Genomic DNA, 20,873 nt, shown 5'->3' with positions numbered 1-20,873 from the left:
TGGATTATTTGCCACCGTCCCACATCCCGGCTATCCCCGGCGTGGCCAGGGTGGCAGTGCCAGCAGGTGACCCCTGCCAGGCACGGGCTCTGCGCTCCCACCCCCCCTCTCCCAGGGGAAGGAAACACTTTGGCCACGGGCTGGGAGGAGAAGGCTGCCTGCCAAGTTGACTTTTCTTGGAATAAGCGCTCTCTTGGATGAGCCGCGCGCAGGAGGAGTGAGGAGCCCGGGGACGGAGCGGAAACTGTCGGGGAACTCGGGCTGGGGCAGAGGGAGAGCGGCACCGGGAGTGCGGGCAGGGCAGCAGAGCGGCCAGCTGGCATCGCACCTGCCAGGGGCCGGAGCGCGGGGTGTCCGAGAGTTCGAGTGTCCGTGTGTCCGAGTGTCAGAGTGTCCGTGTGTCCGAGTGTCAGAGCGTCTGAGTGTCCGTGTTTCTGAGTGTCCGAGTGTCCCTGTGTCCGAGTGTCCGAGTGTCCGAGTGTCCGTGTGTCCCTGTGTCCGAGTGTCCGAGTGACCGTGTGTCAGAGCGTCGGAGCGTCTGAGTGCCCGTGTGTCTGAGTGTCCGAGTGTCCGTGTGTCTGATTGTCCGTGTGTCTGAGTGTCCGAGTGTCCGTGTGTCAGTGTCCGAGTGTCTGCGTGCCCGTGTGTCAATGTCTTAGTGTCCGTGTGTCAGAGCGTCTGAGTGTCCCTGTGCCAGAGTACCTGAGTGTCCGTGTATCCGAGTGTCCGTGTGTTTGAGTGTCAGAGTGTCTGAGTGTCCGAGTGGTGTCCGAGTGTCCGTGTGTCTGTGTCCTTGTGTCCGTGTGTCCAAGTGTCGGAGTGTCCAAGTGTCCGTGTGTCCGTGTCCGTGTGTCCGGCCGTGCCACTCTGTCCCCTCCCCGCAGCCCCGCTCCTCGCAAAGCAGCGCCGGGCTCGGGCTCCTTCCCCCGCCGCTCCCGGAGCGTTTTTCCAGCTGCCCAGCCTCTGCCCCCTCTCCAAATAAAGTTCCAGCGCTGCCCTGGAAGCGAGCGATGATCGCCCGCGGCCGCTCCCGGCTCTGCCTCGCTCTCTGCACCTTCGGGCTGGCGCTGCTGGGGGATGTGTCCCGCGCCGTCCCCATGGACGATCAGGATTATTACCTGCAGGAAATCACCAACAGGGATCATTATTACTCCTTTCCGTATCCTGGGGAAGAGTTCTTTCCTTTCACGGAGCAACCCGGAGAGGAAGGACCTATCCGTGCTGCGGAGACAGAGGAGCGCCCGGGGTTCAAACCGAGCAGGAAGGAGTTAAAACAGAAGAAAAACAACAAAAAAGGAAAATCCGTTCTTGAAACGCCACCAGGTAACTTTCCAGCTTCTCCTCCAGAGTCTGGAGCCTGTTGAATGTCGCGCTGACTGACTTTTAGCATTAATGAATATTCAGTTAATGGCAGTCTTGGTAATAATAATAATAAATGTGGTTGTGGTGATGATGATGACAACACATTCAAGTTTAATATCCCACAGAACAGACCTGCAGAACTTTTACACGCTTTGAAACAATCTCTTCACTTGAAAGGTAAAGAGTTAAAGAGTCGGAATGTATTAATTCTTCTGTACTCTGGCTTGTCTGTGGACTTCTCCTTCTTAATTATTCTTAATTACACTTGGCAACTGGCTTGCTGTGAAAGCTGCTTTCTGTGAAAGCAGAAGAACAGAGACAGATTTCATAGTAAAAGGTGATTATATATAGTGACAACTCACCTTATCCCTTGTCACTTTAATCTAAGAGAGGTTTCTGAATTAATTTCACTCCTAAACCTGTGAATTTCTCTGAGATTTCACTCTGAAGCCCTCCAGAGGAAGATATGCAAACAGAGACCTTCCTGGAACAGACTAAGCCATAACAAGCTCAATTTAATTATTGACCAGTTAAGTAAAGAAATTAAAAAGCAACAAAAAACACCTTATAATGAAATGGCCACTCTTAATTCCATTTTCTGAAGTTTGCAGAAACGTGATCAGCTTTTGCCACCTACTTGCTCCCATTTAACACCTAATTTAACTTCTAACACTGACCACCGATTATTTTATCCCACTTGGTCTTGCTACAATGCATCTTTCACAGTTCTAATTCTCAAAAATACCTGGTCTGTTTGCAAGCACATAGTTTGAAACTTGCTTCCAGTTCAATTTCTCTCACAACCACCTCTTCCCTGTTCCATGGCCTTTGTAAGGCAGCGTTTGCTCACAGATGTACAAGACTCTGTGAGTTTTCAGTCAGGCTTTGAGAATCCTCTACAAATTCGTGTCTCACATCTCTCCCTCTTCCTTTTGAAATGCCTCTCAGTTGCCCCATCTCTGTAGAGCTAGGGTTTCCAACATCCTCAGGCTCCATCAGCTTCCCGAGGGGATGGCACTGCCTGGGCCATGTCAAGGACTGCCTCACCAGGTTTATTATCTCAGCATGCTCGTTGCAGTCTACAGGAGATCATCTGAGAATGTTCTTGTGTCAATGTCTCATTTGTTTGGGTTTTTAAACTGAGGAAAGTAAGGCTCTGCTTTCCACCTCCACAGACTGGATCAGGTGGATTATGACAGGTCAAGGGGGAATAGCTTCCCATTATCAGAGGGCAGGGCTGGATGGGAAATTGGGAATAAATCCTTTCCTGGCAGGGTGCTGAGGCCCTGGCACAGGATGCTCAGAGCAGCTGTGGCTGCCCCTGGATCCCTGGCAGTGCCAAGGCCAGGTTGGACACTGGGGCTTGGAGCACCCTGGGACAGTGGAAGGTGTCCCTGCCATGGCAGGGGTGGCACTGGATGATGTTTTAAGATCCTTTCCAGTCCAAACTGTTCCATAAATTCATGTCTGTGGGAAACACTTGGATACTAAAGCTCTGTAATGAGGTTTTTGATTCCTCACTGTGCTGGAGACAATCGTGATTTCCATCCTGTGGTGGGATGTTCTATGGTTCATCTCTGCTTTCACCTTTCCTGCTGGCTTCTTCCCAACTTCCCCAGCACTTGGGGACTCACACTTGCTCCAAACATGACAGTGATGAGAAAAGAATGAAATCCATAAGGGCAAAGTTCATTTATCTTTATAGACAGGCATCTTCCTCGTTCTCCACCTGCTGCAGTGAGCACAGGGGGAGAGGCTCATGATGCACCACCAAAAACAGCTGGAAATGGCTCAGTCCCTCCTTCCACAGAGAGTTTGGGCTCTTTGGACACAGCTGAGCTTCCAAGCTTTCATCAGCCATGTGCAATAAGAGGTTTCAAAGCCTCTGAGCTTTTAAAAAAAAAAAAAAAAACAGCCAGAGGTACAACAAGCAACTGATCTCCTCCACCAAACTCCTCCTCCTGGGTCCAGGATATGGGTGATTGACATCGACTCAGCAAACTAGCCTCTGGACTTATTTATATGGGAAAATTCAGTGGATTTCCCTGGGAGCAGCTGAGCAATTTGAACTGCACGAGGCATAATAAGCCCTGAGGTGAACGCCCTTGTTACAGATGTGAGTGAGAACAGCAGGACTTCAGCAGGAAGTGTCAGGCAGTTTGAGCTGCAGTGTTAAAAGTTCTGGCTATAATACTGAAAATGTCTCTTTTCTCCTCACCCAGAGGCAGGCAAGGGCAAGGTCCTGCTGGGGCAGTAACTCTGATGCTTAGTGCCATTGTCCCCACGTCACCAGGGATCGGTTTGGAACGAAGATCTGAGAACCTGGCCCTCACAGAGATGTTTAAATACTTATACACACCTATATTTACTCACATTTGGATGTTAAGAGGCCAGCTAGAAATAATAATAGCAGCTGTCAAACAGATATCAATAATAACAACTATAAATCTGGCCGGGTAAGAATGTGTGTTGTGCTTATATGTACACAACTGTGTTTATGCATCACTCCAGAAGTGGAATTAATTTATTGGACATGCAGTAAATACTAAAATTTGGGGTTTGTGAGGCTCGCTGGCAGCCAGGACATGTGGGATTAATTAGTTGTAACAAACAATAGGCTGGCTGGGAGCTGGGCTGGAGAAGGAGGAGGAATGGGAATGTGTGATGTGCCCTTTGGCTGAGCAGCTGGTCCTGATCAACCCCGGCTTTGGATCAAAGTGGAAATCAAACAGAGAAGTCTCAAGGACATGGCACTAAACAGATGACACACACTCCATTTATTTCAGCTAATTACTGAAGGTGGCCAGGATATAGATATTTGCAATCTGTGAAATATTGACGTAGAAAGAAATCCAATTGATGCCAGTGGGTTTGCAATTTTTTTGTTTAAAGTATTGGAATCAATATTTGCAAATAATCCATTCAGGTAAAAGTTAAAAGTATCAGTCCGCCTCTTTGCCCTTTAAATGCCTCATAAATTAAGTGGTACTAGCTCATCCTTGGAAGGCAAACAGTTAGACTGACAGGTTTTGTGTATATAAACAGATTTCCATTTTCGAATCCCATCCTTGTTTGTATAGGCCTCTGTCCAAAGCCCATTCAAATCAGTGGAAGGAGTCTTGTTAACATCAATGTTTCTTCTTTTATGAGGCTTTTAATAGGGTTTGATATACAATGCCTCAGCTCCCATCTGTGGGGCAGGTCCCCTCAGAGTCTGGGGGTCTGACTACGGGCAAAAATTCATCATCAAGAGATTTATGGAGCTTTGGTGCCCTATAACCACCTCAGTGTAGCCCAAATCTGCCACAATGAAGTCTGTAATTATTTTGATTTGACCTACAAAACTTAAACTCGTAGTCCTTGTAGAGCCATACCTCAATTCTGAATGTATTTAGAAAATAAAGGAGGGATGTTTACTTGTATGGCAATGCTCAGAGTGGGGCTTAGAGCACATTTGTTCTGCATTTCACAGATCTCCCAGTGTCTGACCTCTGCACAACACAACATTTGTCTGTGTTTAGCTGAAATCAGGATTTCCTTTGTCTCATCTCATTTGGTGCTTTCCCCAGGCTTGATGGAACTCCTCAGACGCATCAGTGTTTGCCCAATATTTGTTCATTTTTCTACACTCTTGCCACCTGTTCAATAAAGCAGTTTTTAAGGGGTTTGGTTAGTTATTTCTTTTTAGTTCAGGTAGTGCATGGGATGGGCCAGGTTTTTCCTGGGACATGTGTGTGAGGAGGAGTCAGCAAGGGAAGGCAAGGAGAGCATAAAATGGACAGTGCAGGCAAACATGGAAATAATCCAGCAGAGAGAATTTGAATTTATAAAAATAGACTGATGGTACTTTAATTGAGATGTTTATCAAGATAATGAAAGCTTGGAGGGAGATCAGTGGGTGAATGAGGAGGGAAAGCTGAATCACAGGGATGTTATTCAGGAAAAACTGGAGTTATTTTGGTGCGAAATGGGGGCGAAGATCTGAAGAGTGTGTGAAGTTAAAAACACGACAGGTTTGGGGTGTTGCTGGGCTTTGTGTGGTGGTTTTGCTCACTAGAAGGAAGAAGTGACAGGGTGACACGTAAGGCATTGAGCTGACAGCTGAAAGCACTCGGGACCTGGTCACCGAGGTACACCAGCACAATTTCTCCTGTGCTGGGAAACCACCAGTGCTGCTCTTTTCTGGTCCTTTGGTGTCCCATCCCTTAAACCTTCCTTCTCTGAGCAGCCCAAAGTGGAGCACTCCTGTGAGTGCTAGAACACAGATTTTAATTTTAAAGCTTTTGCTTGAACTTCTCATAATAGGAACCCTTAAGAATGAACTTCCTGGCCCTAGGTGGAAAATCCATGAATTTTAATATGACCTGTATTGCATCCTAATTGCCGTGTGACAAGCAATGTGGCTTTAATGAGCTTTCTTTCATCTACCAGCCTCTATTTTCTCCTCAGCACTTCTAAAATATGCAGAGTAATGAAATGTTCACTATTGCATTTAAGAGCCCATCCTTTAAAGAATGTCACAACAAAAGAGGACAAGGGATGACTAAGAATGAACAATGAGCAATAGCCTCAAAATTGGCCAAACCTTTTTGATTAGCATCTTTCCTTACCCATGGCTTCAATGAATAATGTAACATGAGAAAGAAAAAAACGGGAATAAACACATTTGATTATGCCAGAGAAAACCACTTTCAAAGATAATTCTTCCAGCAGCCTTCTCTGAATTCAGCCTCATGTTTCAGGTGAGAAAAATGTCTCTTTAAAAACACCTCTTTAAAAAGGGGCTGATTTCACTGAATAGGTTTTAATAGTCTCAACCTGAGCTGAGAGTTGTTCCTGAAATGCCAGCATATTATGAGACACTCATTAGCTGAATTCAGTCTTGGGGTTTAATGTTATTATCTGTTCAGTGAGCTGACTAGACAGGTCAATCCCATGGCTCACAATCAAATTTCACGTATTTCCTTTGGGTTTGGAATGAAGATTTCTGCCAGCTACATGAGCTTCAAATCTGTCAGAAAGATGAAGTGGTGGAAGTAGAAGCTGTGGTGCAGAAGAAGTAATTTCAATATCTGAGTGGGATTTTTAATTCTTGCCCAATTCACTGTCCGTGTAAAAAGCAAACTGCCAAAAGACTGATGTTCTGAGTACAGAGCTGGGAGTTAAGTGTCATATTCACACTGTGTTTTCTTGTGATTTTATTGTTATAATGCAAAGGATGCTCTGGATTTGGTCTTCTTGTCAGGCCTCTGGTGAGGTGCTGTCTTGTGGGATTATTTGGTCTATGTAAACATAAATCTGTGCCTTTAACACTGGGCACTCAAGGAAAATGGGAGCAAAAAAAGCTCTGATGCAGCCAAAATTACTTGCCTTTTAAAATGCACTTTTAAATTCAGTGCCTGAAAAATGAAATGAGGACGTTCAGAGGAAACTGGCCAGCTCAAAGATGGGTCTCCAGTGCTGCTGATTATTTTCCTGGTGAAGATTCCTGAGTCACAGATTCCTGCATCTTTCAGGGTCAGACCTTGCTCCTCTGGAGCCTTCTTCTGGCTATTTCAGCTTCAAGAGGCGTTTGGTGGGGTGTTTGCACATCTAATCCAGCAATGAGAAACACCTTCATTAAACCATTAGCAGAACACGCTGCAATGTTAATTCATTACTTCCGGTGCAACCACATTTATAATTGCCTTGTGGCACAGCAAAAGGAACATTTATGATTCCACTCCCCTGCGGTTTTGACATCCCAGTGTGGGCAGGAACAGGGTATTCTGTGCTGGGAGAGATGGAGCACTATCAGAGAGGAGCGAGGCATTTTACTCCTCATGCACTCGCCAGGCAGTGCTAAATCAACTTGACAGGTGTAAAAGGAAAACTCTTTCTCTTTTCTACCCGTAGCTAAAAATGGCAACCAAAAAAAGGTGAGAAAAACAAGGATAATGAAGAGATGCCAGATGGTGACTCAGGGAGTCAGGGTGCCTGTGAAGGCATCAGGGAATGTGTGCAGATCACTTAGGGCATCCTCAGAGCACTTGGGTTCAGCTGTTAATCCCTCCAGCCCTGCACAAACTGAATTACAAAGGATACTCTGGTGACTCTGCTGATAGATATCTAAGGTCCTTCTTTGGACATAAAGTGCTTCCCTTTTGGTGGGGAACATCCCTGTGATAACCAGCAAGGCTTTGCACCATCTTATTATGGGTTGAATGGAGACAAGGAAAAACAAGGGCTTCATTCCTTACTTGCTCAGTGGTTTACATCATTTTTGCAAACAAGAAAAAAAGGCTTTAAAGTGACTTTCTGACTCTGTAGAAGTGGTTAAAGGAGCTGTCTTATAAATAGGAATCGGCCCCAAGAGACTGTAAGGCATATTTTATAACAATACATTTCAAAGGATTACGTGAGATAATACTATTTGTCAGAAGTGGAGAAACTCATTTTGCTCTTGGCTTAGGAGGAGTGAATCATTTCCTATTCTGACACACGAATGCCCCCCAAACCCGCACTGCCTGGGCTCCGTGGGGCTGGGATTTGACATTGCAGAAAAGTGAAAAAAAGCTGGTAAGCTTCAGAGGACCCCAGTGACTTCTAGTGGCTGTGACTCTTGGCTGGGGTTGAGTGGATTTAGGAGTGACAGTACCCAGACATGGGATTAATCTTCTGTTTCTTTGAGGTTATTTACCTGTAACCTGTACAGGTCTGTAAATGACAGAAAACAATAAAGTTTTGCTCCTGCTTTCACACAAGCATCAGCAGAATGCTGTAATTGCCAAAGTGCTGCTGTGTCCAACATGCCAAGCAAGGAACAGAGTAAAAGTTGTGTACAGAAGTCAATCAGAGATCATAGTTACTTGTCTTTTTGCTTTCTGCTACACAGTGTATCTTCTCTGTAGCTTCTAGCTGCTGACATGGAAAATATTACTTTCAAAGCGGATAGTGGAGGTGATTAATTGAGATTTTTATGGGGGGGGTGTGTTAATTACTTACAGGGTTTTTGTTGTTGTTGTTGTTGTTTTGGGTTTTTTTAATGAATTGCCAGGCAGACTTCTTGTGTGACTGTACATCAGCCTGGGGCTGCTGTGAATTATTTAAGGTATGTACCTGGCAAAATTCTTCTATAATCAACGTGATTCCCAGAGACCAAGTCCAACTGGGATCTTCCATGAAGTGATAGTAAAGAGTCACATGTGCATCTGTAGTTATAGACTTTAAAAATACGGGAATTTCGGAAGTGGGGAGGCTGGAATTTCCCATGGTAAATCTGGAGTGGATTTGGATTTGTTACGGGTTGGGGCTGACCCAGAAACATGGGGATATGTCCCAGCCTTCAGTGCATGTCCCTGGAGCAGGAGGCTTTCCCCAGGTGAGGCCAGAGCTCTTACTCTGCTGGGGAATAGAGGCATGAGGAGCAGCCAGACCCAGAACACCCCCCAGCTAAGACAAGGAGAAAAGTGTCTGACAGCTCTCCTGGGGGATATTTTGTCCCTCAGGCTCCTCTGGATAATTCTGGATCCCAGCAGAGGACTGCAGTCCAGAACTCCTCCAGGCTCTTCAGATGAGTGGCTCAGATCTAGACCTTTGCCTTTCATTAGATACATGGAAGTGACAAAAAGGGACCCCAAAAATCTTGATTCCATCTGGTAGTGGAACAAGGGATTGGGGAATTCGTATACAGAATCAGAAATGTGAGTGGACTCCGAGTGTTCTTCCAAAGACCTTTGGAAATATTGACAAAGTGGGTCCAGGTACTGCAGAAGACAAGAGATGGATGAAAGGCACGAGCCTCAGAGAAGAAAATGAGAAGATGGATAAATTCCTCAGCTGCCAGACTTGCAGGAACGAGGGCTGAGGGGTCTGAGGCTGGTAGCATGTGGAATAGAAAACCCTGCAGACACATCTGATTTTTTCTGTATTCCAGATATGTACTTGGCTTTTTTGGTGCTCCAGTGCCAGTCAAATTGTAGATGCCCTGCTGTCTTACAAGAGGAATAAAATGGGAAACTCTAAGAAATATGATAAAAAAGTATGCTAGTATGGAGCTAGTGCAGATAAAATGCCGCAGAACTCTTTGAAAAAGTGGACAGAAAATAACACAGAACTTTTCCTCTGCGGCTCTTTCCATGGTTCTGCTCATTAATCCTGAATCAGATTTTTTTCCTTGCCAATTAGGAAGTGGAAAAATGAGGAGTTTTATGCTCAGGGAAGCTTGCCTTGAAGCCTTCCCTATTCCAAAGCTCTTCAAGAGCAGAATACCTGCACTTAACAAATACTTTTGGTTCCTGTGGATGGGAAGGGGGATGGACTCTCCAAGGCAGCACTAGAGTTAATAAGTCCCAAATCACGACCTGAACTTTTCACATTAACACACTGATGTTTTGCAGTGGAGCTGAATCTCCTGGTGACATTGTGGGCACTTTTCTCCAGGGAAAAGGTGTCAAACCTCACCGGTAAAAATCAGAGTTTATCTGAAAGCACTCCTGATCATTCCTCCTTGGGTCCCCAGGCTGGGAAATGCGTTGTCTTCTGCCTGGATTTTTGGGCTTTCAGCCTGGAGCGGGCAGACGTGAATGCAGTTAGTTTTATATTCACTAATAACTCAGATTCCAATTGATTGGGAGCTCCTGACACGCTTTGCTTTGAACCAGTGAGGCCTCCAGTGTGCTAAATGTGGAGCCTGTGATTATGAGCCTTCGCTGGACCACGGCTGAATTGTTAAACAAAGCAGAAAAGATGTTTGGACAGAATGAATTTTGGGAACCTTTTGCGGGCTGCATAAGGCTGCGTGACCCTAGGAAGCTGGAACAGGGAGAAAGGAGCTCTGAGCACTCAGCCATTTGGGCTGGAGACGTGCCCACCCTTGGAGATATTTGTCTGAACCTTGCTTGAACTGCATTATCTCCTTTGCTCCATAGCTTGGAGCTGGAGCTTCACACCAGCTTCCCAGCTTAAGCTCCAAACCTTCCCTACAATCCTCTCAGAGATCCCCAAAAGCAATGTCTTCCTCAATTTTAGCATTTCTCTTTCTGCAGACAGGAAGCTCAGAGCCTTGAGAAAAGGCTGAGTGTTCCGAATTTAAAAGGTAATAACCAAGCTTTTAAATCCACATATTCCTGGTGCTTGCTTGGGCTTGAGGCATTTAAAAATTCATTTATTGGGTTATTTCCATAAGCTGACTTTTCCATTTTAGTTTGGAGGCAGGTAGAGAGGGGGAAGTTGAACAGAGACTTTGGTATGTCCAAATGTCATCTTCACAATGGACACATGGAAGCCAGAACGTCACCTGAGAGCTGAAATCCTTGGGAAGATGAGCAAAAACTCAGGGAATCTCACCTGAAGGAAGGTGGGAAAGGGAGAGCCTGGCTGCAGAGGGGGCTTTCTGAGCTCCTCAAAAACCTTTGAAACGCCTTTCTCTAAAATTACTTTGGGGAGGAGCTGATTCCCTCTGCAAGCTGGGGTCTGTCCTTAGATTTTCCATGTTTTCCAGTGGGATTCCTGTGCTGCCCTGGGGTTTGTGTCCCCTGAGTCCCCAAATGCCAAATGGAGCCTTCTTCCCGAGGGAAGCCCATCTCATGCACCCCTACAATTCCGCTCCTCTTTTCTTCTTTATTTATTTCTGGGGTTTGCTTTGGGGTGTGGGTTTTTTGGTTGTTGGCTTGAGTTGTTGGTTTGTTTTTTTTTTTATAAAAGAGGGTACTCACGCTTCAGTCCAGGCCTGGATTTGATTTTCCCAGATCTCAGAGCTTTCATTATTTTTTGAAATGTTGCTTCTTGTTGCTTTGAACTATTAAATCCTGTGCTCTCAGGGTGCTTCTCAAGGGTGCAATAGCTTGGACATAGTGGGCTTTAAAGGAAACAAGGAAGCTCTGTTATACGAGTTCCTAAATCTTTCGCTTTTCTGCACTTCTGGATATATCCAAAGAACCTCTGGTTATTTTCTATGTGCACCTGGCCAATTTTTTATCCCTCCATTGAAGCAGTTTTCCACTGTTTGGGATTTAAATGTATGAGTTGCTTCTGATATTTTAGTGCTGTCTTAGAGCTGTGTATCAAAGGATACTCAAGAATTCAAAGAATTCTGGGTACTTAAAGAATACACAGTCTATCATATGAAAAATAATTTAAACGAAAAAGAGTAATTAAGTGAGAAGCAGGTAACACAACCAGACTTATTTTTTCTTTTTCTCTGCTGTAGAACTTACAAACTGATTCCTTTCTAAGGGTTGGGAAGGAGCACAAAGCTTGAGTTCAGGTTTATTGTAACCACCCAAATTTCTTCTGGAATCACTGTCTGGGCAACAGCTCCAGGCACTATGAAAACTTCTATGCCTTGTTTGGGTTTATTAATTTCTTATTGTTTCCTATAAAATAATAACAACAGATGTGATGCTAGAGGGGAAAAAAAAAAAAAAAAGTGTATAACTGTTTAAACTTGCTAGAGCAGACACACCAGGTCTTCGTGAAACTCAGACCTTGCACTTTATAAAAGGTTTTAAAACCAAGCTGGATTGGTTTGAGGTATTTCCTCTCACAGGCTCCTTATATAGGCCGAGCATTTATCCCAGATGTGCAGCCTGGCAGAGGGCTGGGCAGGGAGGGAGAGCAGGGTGACAGCTCCAAGAGAGCTGGGGCTGGAGCAGAGCGTCCCTCGGCGCTGCTGGAGGAGAAGGAAGGGGTGGGAATTCCAAGGGCTGAGGGCTGCCTTGGCAATCCCAGCCCATCTTCGAGGGTGCTCCTGTGCATGGAGCTGTGTTTGCAGCCGTGTGTTCAAGCTTTAATGTCACCACCGAGGAGCAGCAGGTTGTTGGGAAGATTTCAAATCGACAAGGATGAGGTTATTTTTTTTCCCCAAGGAAGCAGAGAGAGCAGGACTGATGGTGAGGTCAGAAGGATGGTCCTCACCCCTCACCTCACTGCAGATGCAGGCTGCTGCTAGTCTGCACTCTGTAGGCAATTTGAGTATTTTTAATAATAAAACATGAAATATGACGTCTCAGCTCTCTGCTAAGATGATGAATGACTCTCGGCTGCCTAAAGGCACAGCTCGTGCTGCTTCATCAGCCTGGCTCTGGAGTCTTCTGGCTTGCATCAGAAGAAAGTCAGGAGGTAAAAAACAGCCTGTGAAACCCAAAACTGAAGAGCCAGGTGGTGCTATCCACATCCATGATTTTCAGCATAATTTTCAACTCATTTTCTGCCTTGTTGAGGAGTCAAAAATAAATATATAAATAAATAAATTAGTTTTGTCTGTGCTGGAGCTTAACCGGATTAAAATTTGAATAACACTAAGTAGAAGTGACTGGGAAGCTGCTGATTTCCGTCCTTCTCAAGTGTAAATTTAGCACTTGGGAGTGGAGGTGACTGTAGCAGTGGGGATAAAATTTAATGACTTGTCACTGCTAACGAGAACTTCACAGTTTCTCAGGTGTTTCCTGCTCCATGTGTGTGGGCTTCACCTCTGTGCTCCGGAGAGTGAGAAGGTGAAAGCTGGGCGATATCAGTAGTTATTCCAGTGGAATTAATGGTTTCCAGAGGATTTCTGGAGCTGTTCTTGTGTATCTCAGCCCCAGGTGAGCAGTTCTGATTCTCATCCCCTTTCCCATGTCCTCCCACTTGGATACTTCCTTTGGGCCACCTCAAATCCATGGGTTTTTTTTTCCAAAAGCATGGCTGTGATGCAAAATCCTCAAAAACCAGCCAGAATTCTCAGTAAATGTGAATGTCTACGACCAGGAGTTATGGATACTTTCCAGTTTATTTATGTTTAAGAAATTTCATGACTATGCTGTCACTCTGCCCAGTGGATGTTCTATACCAGCCACAGATATGTTGGATATATTTACTGCTGTATAAAATTCCTGCTGCAGCTCTCATGGAGGGGAATAATTGCACCACAAGCCCGTTTTGAACTCTCACAACTTCTTATATATTTCTTCTATTTTTGGTAAAACACACTCAAATTGGATTGTTAATATGGTTAAACTTGAGCGCTTCTAAGATGTCTCATTTATTGAGCCAGGGTTGTATCTTAAGATCAGAGTTATTTCTGTCTTGGTTTTATGCTTATTAATAGCATTCCAAGTTTTAGTGTTTATTTTTGATGGCTGCAATTGATGCTTTTATTGTAGAATCTTTGCCCTTGCTGAACACCTCAGTGACCTGGTATTTTTTAGCTATTTCTGGCATGAGGATGTGTTTTTAATGGTGATTTTTGTCCTGTACCCAGCCATTGTGCAAGTGGTCTGTCTCAGTTTTGTTCTCCATTTTTTTTGGCTAAGTCTGTTTGTTTGGCTCTGGAAAAAAGAGGATGGTTCTCATTTTTGATGGCTGTCCTCAGTTTTGTGGCTTTAGCTGGAATTACAGAAAGTCTTCAGCCTGTGCTTCAGAAAAAACATCAGAGGAGACATTTTGAAATTAATAGCACAGAATTCAGCCTTTGTCAAAGCTCATAATAAAAAGTTAAGAGCTGATACAATATTTTTCAGGCTGTGTTCTTTTGGCCACTATAGAAAATATCTTTTCTTCAGATTGAATAAATGAAATTCTTTCTCTGTGGAGAGAGGTGATATCTTTGCAGATGTGGGTATAAACTGGAGGGTTCCTTGTGCCACATCACAAATCCCATCCTCTGCCAGGCTGGTGGCAGCAGAAGGCAGCTCAGGGAGTGAGTGTGATGTCTGGAGTTTAGATGAACCTCTTGAAGGCTTGGCCAGAAAACTCCCAGGCACGCTGGAAACTCCTGCCTCCAGCTGTGCCAGGAATAATAGAAGCTCTTCCTGCAAAATGTTTTGTTGCATCTGAAGCCAGCCACAACCTGGGCTTGTGAGAGAGCAAAAGTGTGAGAAGCTAATGAGAAATGAAAAAGTGCATTTTCAGAATCTCACTTGGTTTCATGTCAGACCTGACCTAAAGAACCCAGATAATTCTTCACTTATCCTTTATCTGCTTTTACACCTTCAAGAGCAATCACAAGTGTATCTCACAGAACTGTGACAAATATTTCCTCCTGGGATGCTGAAGCCCTCAATGCAGCAATTGTTGCTTGTCCTAGAAAAATGTGCACCTTCAATGCAGCATTGGCCAATAATTAATGTGGTCATAGGACAGGAAGTGTTGGCATCTCTCTAATTCTTTATTTGATCTGCGGTCTGGGACTATAATTCAGGGTTTTAATTTCTGTGCAGGGGATCTGTTGTAAGTGCACTTCGCTCGCTTTGGCCTCGCAGTGCTCTGGGAATGGGTTTTTCAGAAAAAGTAAATAAAAGCAAAATGTGTTTGAGGAACTTTCAGCTGCCTCGAGATGCTGCTTCAAGTGATCTGGGGTGTAGGGTGGATGGTGGTCTGAATTCAGGCCAGAGAAGAAGTTGTAATTGTTGTTAGCAACACTTCAGACATGAGCAGAGTCAGAAAACCACTCAGACTGAAATCCATGGACATTTTTCCAGGGAAAAGCTGGGCCATAGCAACTGTGGAGTGTGAGTCATGAACATCTGTGGGAATTTCACACTTCCATGATCACATCATCAAAACAGCAACATTTGCACACACACCCCTGCCCAATGTCCCCATAAATAAATATAAATTATTTATGTTATATATATATATAACAAATTGTTTAGAAGATGGACAACTTTATTCCGTTTAACTCAGCCCCTACAAAAGCTGTCCATCACAGAGAAGTAATGAAAAGATATTTTCAGCAAGGTGAAGGTTGTCAAAAATGTGCTTTTGCTGTCATTTCACCTTGCAGGTGCATTGCAGTATTGAAGTACTTTGCATGCCTGTGACCAAAGCATAACTTCAGCCACAGGAATTAGACTGCCAGAGTTCCCATTAAGAGTTTTCTGCTGTTGGAAGATGAATTATCAACCACACTTTTCATAGGAAAACCTCTACATTTAGCTGCTAGGGCAAAATCTATGATATTGGCCTCATTAAGAATTTTTTGTGCAAGACCATAAAGAACAGTATGAACGGCATAATGAACATTCAAGTCTTAATTCCTACAAAATATGCACTTATTTGTGTGTTTAATTTACCTGTATCTTAGATATATTCACAGTTTTGCCTCTTAAGTGCATGTTGAAGTGTTTTGTTTAAGCAAGACTTAAATCCCGTTATCTCCCCTGGGATAGGAGATTGTCAGACTGCACAAAGCTGCCGTTTCTCCATTTCCAGATCCCAGTATCTCTGCTCAGGAGGAGTTAGACCAGCACAGAATTGTAGGAATTGAAGAGGATTACAGGTACGGCTCAGATATGGACTGAAGAGGAAACAGGACGCTTCTCTCTGCCCTTCCATTTGGAAAGCTGAACATATTCCAAAACTGATGGAAAATTCTCTTTAAGTCAAAGAACTGTTTGTCTGTTTTACCTCTGAAAGAGGGGGACAGAATAATTTCCTAAATGCATCTTTATTAGATAAAAGAGCCATGAAGGCAATCTGGACTTATCTGGCATTCTTTATTTAGACCAGAAGGAAACAAAATAAATGAATAATTTAGGCAATACAGATGAACTCAAGTGTTTTCCTTGCTAATGCAGCTGTGTGCTGGGGAACAGCTGAAACTGCAGCACAGCAGCTGTAATTATACTGCAGGGGTGAAGGAAACCACGCTGGCCCTGCAGAAGGTGGGGGTTTTGACCAGAGCTTCCACTGAAGATGCTGCAGCAATAGGACAAAGCCATCATGAGGATGAAACTGCTTTCAAATATCCCCACGCATGCTGAGGCTGCAAATTGAGCCCCTGCTGGCTTCAGGAGGGAGCTCAGCTGCACATTCAGATATTGTTCTACCTGGGATAAGAGGTAAAGTCAGGTTTCAGGAGATGAGGTGGAGACTGAGCAAATTCCCGAGGGTTTCTCCTGCTGGTTTTTAGGGACAGGGGATTTCCCGCAGTGCCCAGGTACCAGAACTGCCTTGGTGCCCTGGCTGGGACTGCTGGGAGAAGAATAATTGACAGGAATGGACACGGAGATGTGGCCATTTAGCACTGCTGTAGGAAAGATGTTCTGGAATGCAAACCTCCCAAGAACACACTTCCACAGACAAGTGCTACCAGCTCTGAATCCCAGCCCTGTCTCTTTTTACATGGAATTTATTCACTGGATCCAGACATCTCATTAATGGCTCTTTCTGGAGTGAATACCTATCCATGGCAGCAAATCACACACAAAATCATGCTTGGATATAGGCCAGGAAGGAAGAAATGTCCACAACAGCCCCTTCCCTGCACCTTGAAGCTTAATGTTTGCTTTTTGTCTCTCTAAACCAGAAATGCATTTTTTTTTATTAAGTTCTTATGTGCCCAGGGCATGCATTTCAATGTCTCAAAGCCACAGTTGAATTCCCTGTGTTTTATAATGATTAAATTTTCAGCTGGTTAAAGAAACAACCAAATAACTGGGTCATTTCCAGCTGAATCCATCATGCAGTAGATTCACACACTCTCTGGTCATTCCTGCTGTCCAGTTTCTGTGGCTTTCCCCAAGGTTTTTTTCAAACTGGCATAGAGAGTAGAAAATCATTAAGACAGCCCTACTGATTGGGTGGCGATTTTCATTGTTTCATGAAATACTTCTTCAAGTTAAATAAAATGTATTAAAGCAATACTTTAAAGAGTAAAGTTTTTTATGAATGCCATAAATCAGTTTGTTTTTCAAAACTAAGCTGTCCTGATTATCTCCAGTAGCTTTAAGAAGCAGGGGACACACACCCTAACAAAATAATTTATCCAAAATTAAATTCACAGTATGACTCAGGGTTGGGGGTTTTTTTTCAGTAGTGATATAGCAAATTCAGGTGGATTTTGTTGTATTATAATGAGTAAATTTGAGGTAATCAGAAGAGGCTATATTGAAAAATTTGTCCCCAACAACTCTGAATATTACAAATTGTTGCTTTGATGTACATGCTCCTCTTTTCATCCCTTTATTGGTGTTGGAACTCGTATGCACGTGGAAAACATTTCTATTCCTAAAGAGCTAATATTCCAAATATTATGGCTATAAATAGAAGACATAATTTTATTTTAAAGCAAAATCGGAAGTTTTCTCTTGTGGACAACTGCATGAATTCCATACATCCAAGCTGCAAACCACAGTCCTGATGATTCCAGGAATATCATCCCCATGCAGTGCTACACAGATGGAAATACCTGAAATATCTAAAGGTCTCTGAATGCAAATCCTGCTGCTCTGCTCCCAGTTTGGGATGTCCACTGGAGAAAGAGAAGCCAATAGTGGAAGAAAGTATTTTCATTTATTTTCAGTCAAGTAGTGGGGCAAAATATTAAGTTTTTTGCTTACCAAGATAAAAGAAAGAAAAAAATTGATTTGGTTAGTTAGTGCAGTCACAGCTTAAGGTATAGAGAAAGCAAGTGTTCTCTTATTAATTCATATGGATAACTGTAAAAAAGAAATTCCAGGATACTATTGGATTGATGGTAAAAGTCTTCACGGTCTCTCTTGGAATATTTCAAGGCGTGAGCAGATTGGGAAAGGAGAGTGTTGTGAGCAAAGCATTGCAGGGTTTTCATCAGAAAAACTGTTCTGCCTGTTGTATTCGCTGCCTGCTCACACAGCCCAGTCTCGGTTTCACTGACAGCTCCCGCTAAATTGAGCATTTCCTAATATCGGCCTGGTAATCTGATGTATCCACAGCACAAGTAATTCATCCTCGAATAATAAAGAGCAGTCAAGCACCTTTCTCTGAGATCCACATGAACATTTATTGTTAAGCTTCAATTACTCTGGAAACAGAGATAAACACCAAAATACTCAGGGACATTTTTTTTTTCAGCCTGGAAATACCCATCTTGCAGCCTAAACCCACAGGCAACCCAGGAATTCTGCAGCTTTATAGTGAATTAATAACATTTCATTGTGAGTGAAACCAGACCTGCTTCTCGTAGCGGCATGGGCAGGTGAATGTCACTGCAGGGAACCTCAGCCTGCTCTGACAGGCACCTGCCAGCCTCAGAAATGGTGCATTTCATCAAAATGAGGGGTTTGCACAGCCAAGAGCCGTGGTGGATGAGGACTGTGCATCCCATGGAGCAGGGACGTGACACCTGGGGTAGCTCCATAAACCTTTGCTGCAGTTTGGCAGCAGAGAGCAGGATGTGGAGCACAGAGAGTTTTCAGCTTTTATTTTATAACTCCCTGCAGTAGCTGTAGATGCCCCTTGGCTTTGGTAGGGGTGGCATAAACCCTGAATTAAATAACATTTCATGAACTGAGCATGCAAAACCAACTTGTTTTTATTTTTCAGCTCGCCTTTATTTTCAGCTCAGACCAGGCTCAGGTAGTTCTGGGAAGCTTTTGAGTGTGGGGAATGTTGAGATTGTTCACAGAGGAACATACACCAAAGTGCCAGAGCATTCTCAGGATTGCACCAGGAGATTGATTTCCAAACTTGCCTTGAGGACCAAACTTGTTTAAAAAGGCAGTTCCCAACGATGTAATTTACTCCCAGTAGAGATCTGTCAGAGCCTGAGACGTCTTCCAGTTGGAGTATGATGAAAGATGCAACACTCTATAAGGAAATGAAATTAAAACAATCAGACAATCAAACCAAAATCCTCCCAGCTATTCCTTCCTCTGGCTTTCATTACACATCCTGTATCTTCTCTGTTTTGGGTAATTGAATTGGAAGCCCTTTGAAATGAGGAGCTGTCTACATTTCAGCTCTTATGTAAGATCACTGTTGGTACTTTAGAAAATACATTCATTTTTAGCTTTTGTCTTTACTACTTCTGAAGGAGGCATTTGGCCCTGGATTTGTGTGAGAACTTCCTGAGGATGAACAAAGAAACAGCAGCGTGAATTGACAGCCTGTAACATTTTTCCTGAGGGATTTTAGTTTGTTGTGACCTAAAGAGGAGTCTGGGAAATCTCACATCTCGCCAGTTTGTGCCTAATAATGCAAAACTGCACCTGGAAGTTAACTTCAGCCAGGTTGGGATTCTCAGGAACATTCCCACTGTCCAGGGCAGAGTCCCCATCCCTGGAGGGATTTAACAGAGGTGTGGATGCGGCACAATATATGGGGACAACAGTGGTGAGCATGGCAGTGCTGGGGGAATGGTTGGATTTGATGATTTTTGAGGGCTTTCCCCACACAAACGATTCTTTCATACTTTGAGAACCTCGTGACATTTTGGTAAGTGGTTAAAAAGCCAAACATTTGTCTGATAATCACCAAACCAGACTTTTCCCAAACTCTTCTCTTCCAAAGCCAGAGCTCTGAGCACTGCTTTGCTGAGGTAATGGCATTTTCTTTTTTGTCCTCAAAGATGTGCAGAATTTGGGGCTTAGAGAGATGCAAAATTGGTTCAAAATTGCTCTGTTTGTGCTGAATCACCACCTCTGCAGGGCTCAGCTCTCTCTGGGCTCCCAGACCTCTGGAGCACATCCTATTGTGCAACAGGAGGCACTCTGAGTGAAGTTTCCAGAACAGATTTTAATTAGAAACATAACTTCATACAGTAGCTTGGAATGAGTACAGGGAGGGGGGAAAAAAAAAAAAAAAATCCAAGCAAGAGATGAAAAAGAAAACACCAGAAAGAAAAAGGGAGTTTTACTGGTGTGTTGTACTGAAAAGCACTTGACAGGGAATAACTGTGCATGCCCGTGAAAAACCGAAGCACAGAGCAAGCAGCAATAACTACCTGAGCCCCTGGAAATGGTGTAAATCTGCATTGCCTCATGGTTTTTCCAAGAGCTGCCATTTCTCATTGACCTCAGCTCTGCTTTGCTCGTTTATCCCGGGGAGGATTCCAGCCAGCTTGGCACTGCCGAAATCCAGAGACTCTGAATACTTGTTTGTTTTGTGTTGTTTTGTTGTTCGGTGGTGGGTTTTTTTTTATTTTTTTTTCCTGTTTAATTAAAATTTAATCAATCTTTTGTTTCGTAGATTGCCCTCCACTTGGTCTAGAGACATTAAAAATTACCGACTTCCAGCTCCATGCTTCCACAGCAAAGCGCTACGGCCTCGGGGCGCACCGGGGAAGGCTCAATATTCAGGTAACATCAATTTTTCTCCTGAGTGGGAGAATGGCTCCGGGTTGTGGTGCTGAATGAAGAGAGCCAGTGGACAGTTATTGGTTCTGACTGCTTTGTCAGCTCATGTAATTCAAATGGAGGGGAAGCACTGGCGTGGTAGAAGTGAGTTTGATGGATAACCTTTGGGTTCGTGGGCTGGATAGGAAAAACTCCAGATGTGGTGTGCGAACGCAGACAGACCTCTGTGAGCAAGGAAAGATGGGGCAGCTCCCTTCCCAGCTCCAGATCATCCCAGCTCCCCTCACAACCAGCCTGCAAGGAAGCTCTCACTGCAAGTTGCTTTTTCCTTTGTTGTTTGCCTGTGGTTAATGACAATGGTTAATTGAAAGTGTGGTTTCAAGTGAAACCCTTTCCCTAAGGCAGTTTTTCTCAGGAGCAGTGATTACACCGTCCAAAAAAATGCTTCAGTTCAGAACTCTCTAACATACAATCCCGTTTAGCCTGTTTCTTTTA

General features: G+C 44.0%; 1 protein-coding gene across 1 annotated transcript in view; it reads left to right on the top strand.

The window, feature by feature from the left end:
* The first annotated feature begins 243 nt into the window (after nt 1–243).
* CPXM2 (carboxypeptidase X, M14 family member 2) overlaps nt 244–20,873 on the top strand; it is a 67,720-nt gene continuing 47,090 nt past the window's right edge. Inside the window, exons 1-2 of the mRNA XM_040071070.2 lie at nt 244–1,323; nt 20,272–20,381. Coding sequence (XP_039927004.1) covers nt 1,011–1,323; nt 20,272–20,381 — 423 coding nt within the window. The 5' untranslated portion in view covers nt 244–1,010. The remainder of the gene's footprint in view (nt 1,324–20,271; nt 20,382–20,873) is intronic.

The sequence above is a fragment of the Hirundo rustica genome, chromosome 8 (genome assembly GCF_015227805.2).
Source record: "Hirundo rustica isolate bHirRus1 chromosome 8, bHirRus1.pri.v3, whole genome shotgun sequence".
Lineage (NCBI taxonomy): Eukaryota > Metazoa > Chordata > Aves > Passeriformes > Hirundinidae > Hirundo > Hirundo rustica.
The sequence above is the reverse complement of the archived record's forward strand: the minus strand, read 5'-3'. Positions and strand labels throughout refer to the sequence as shown.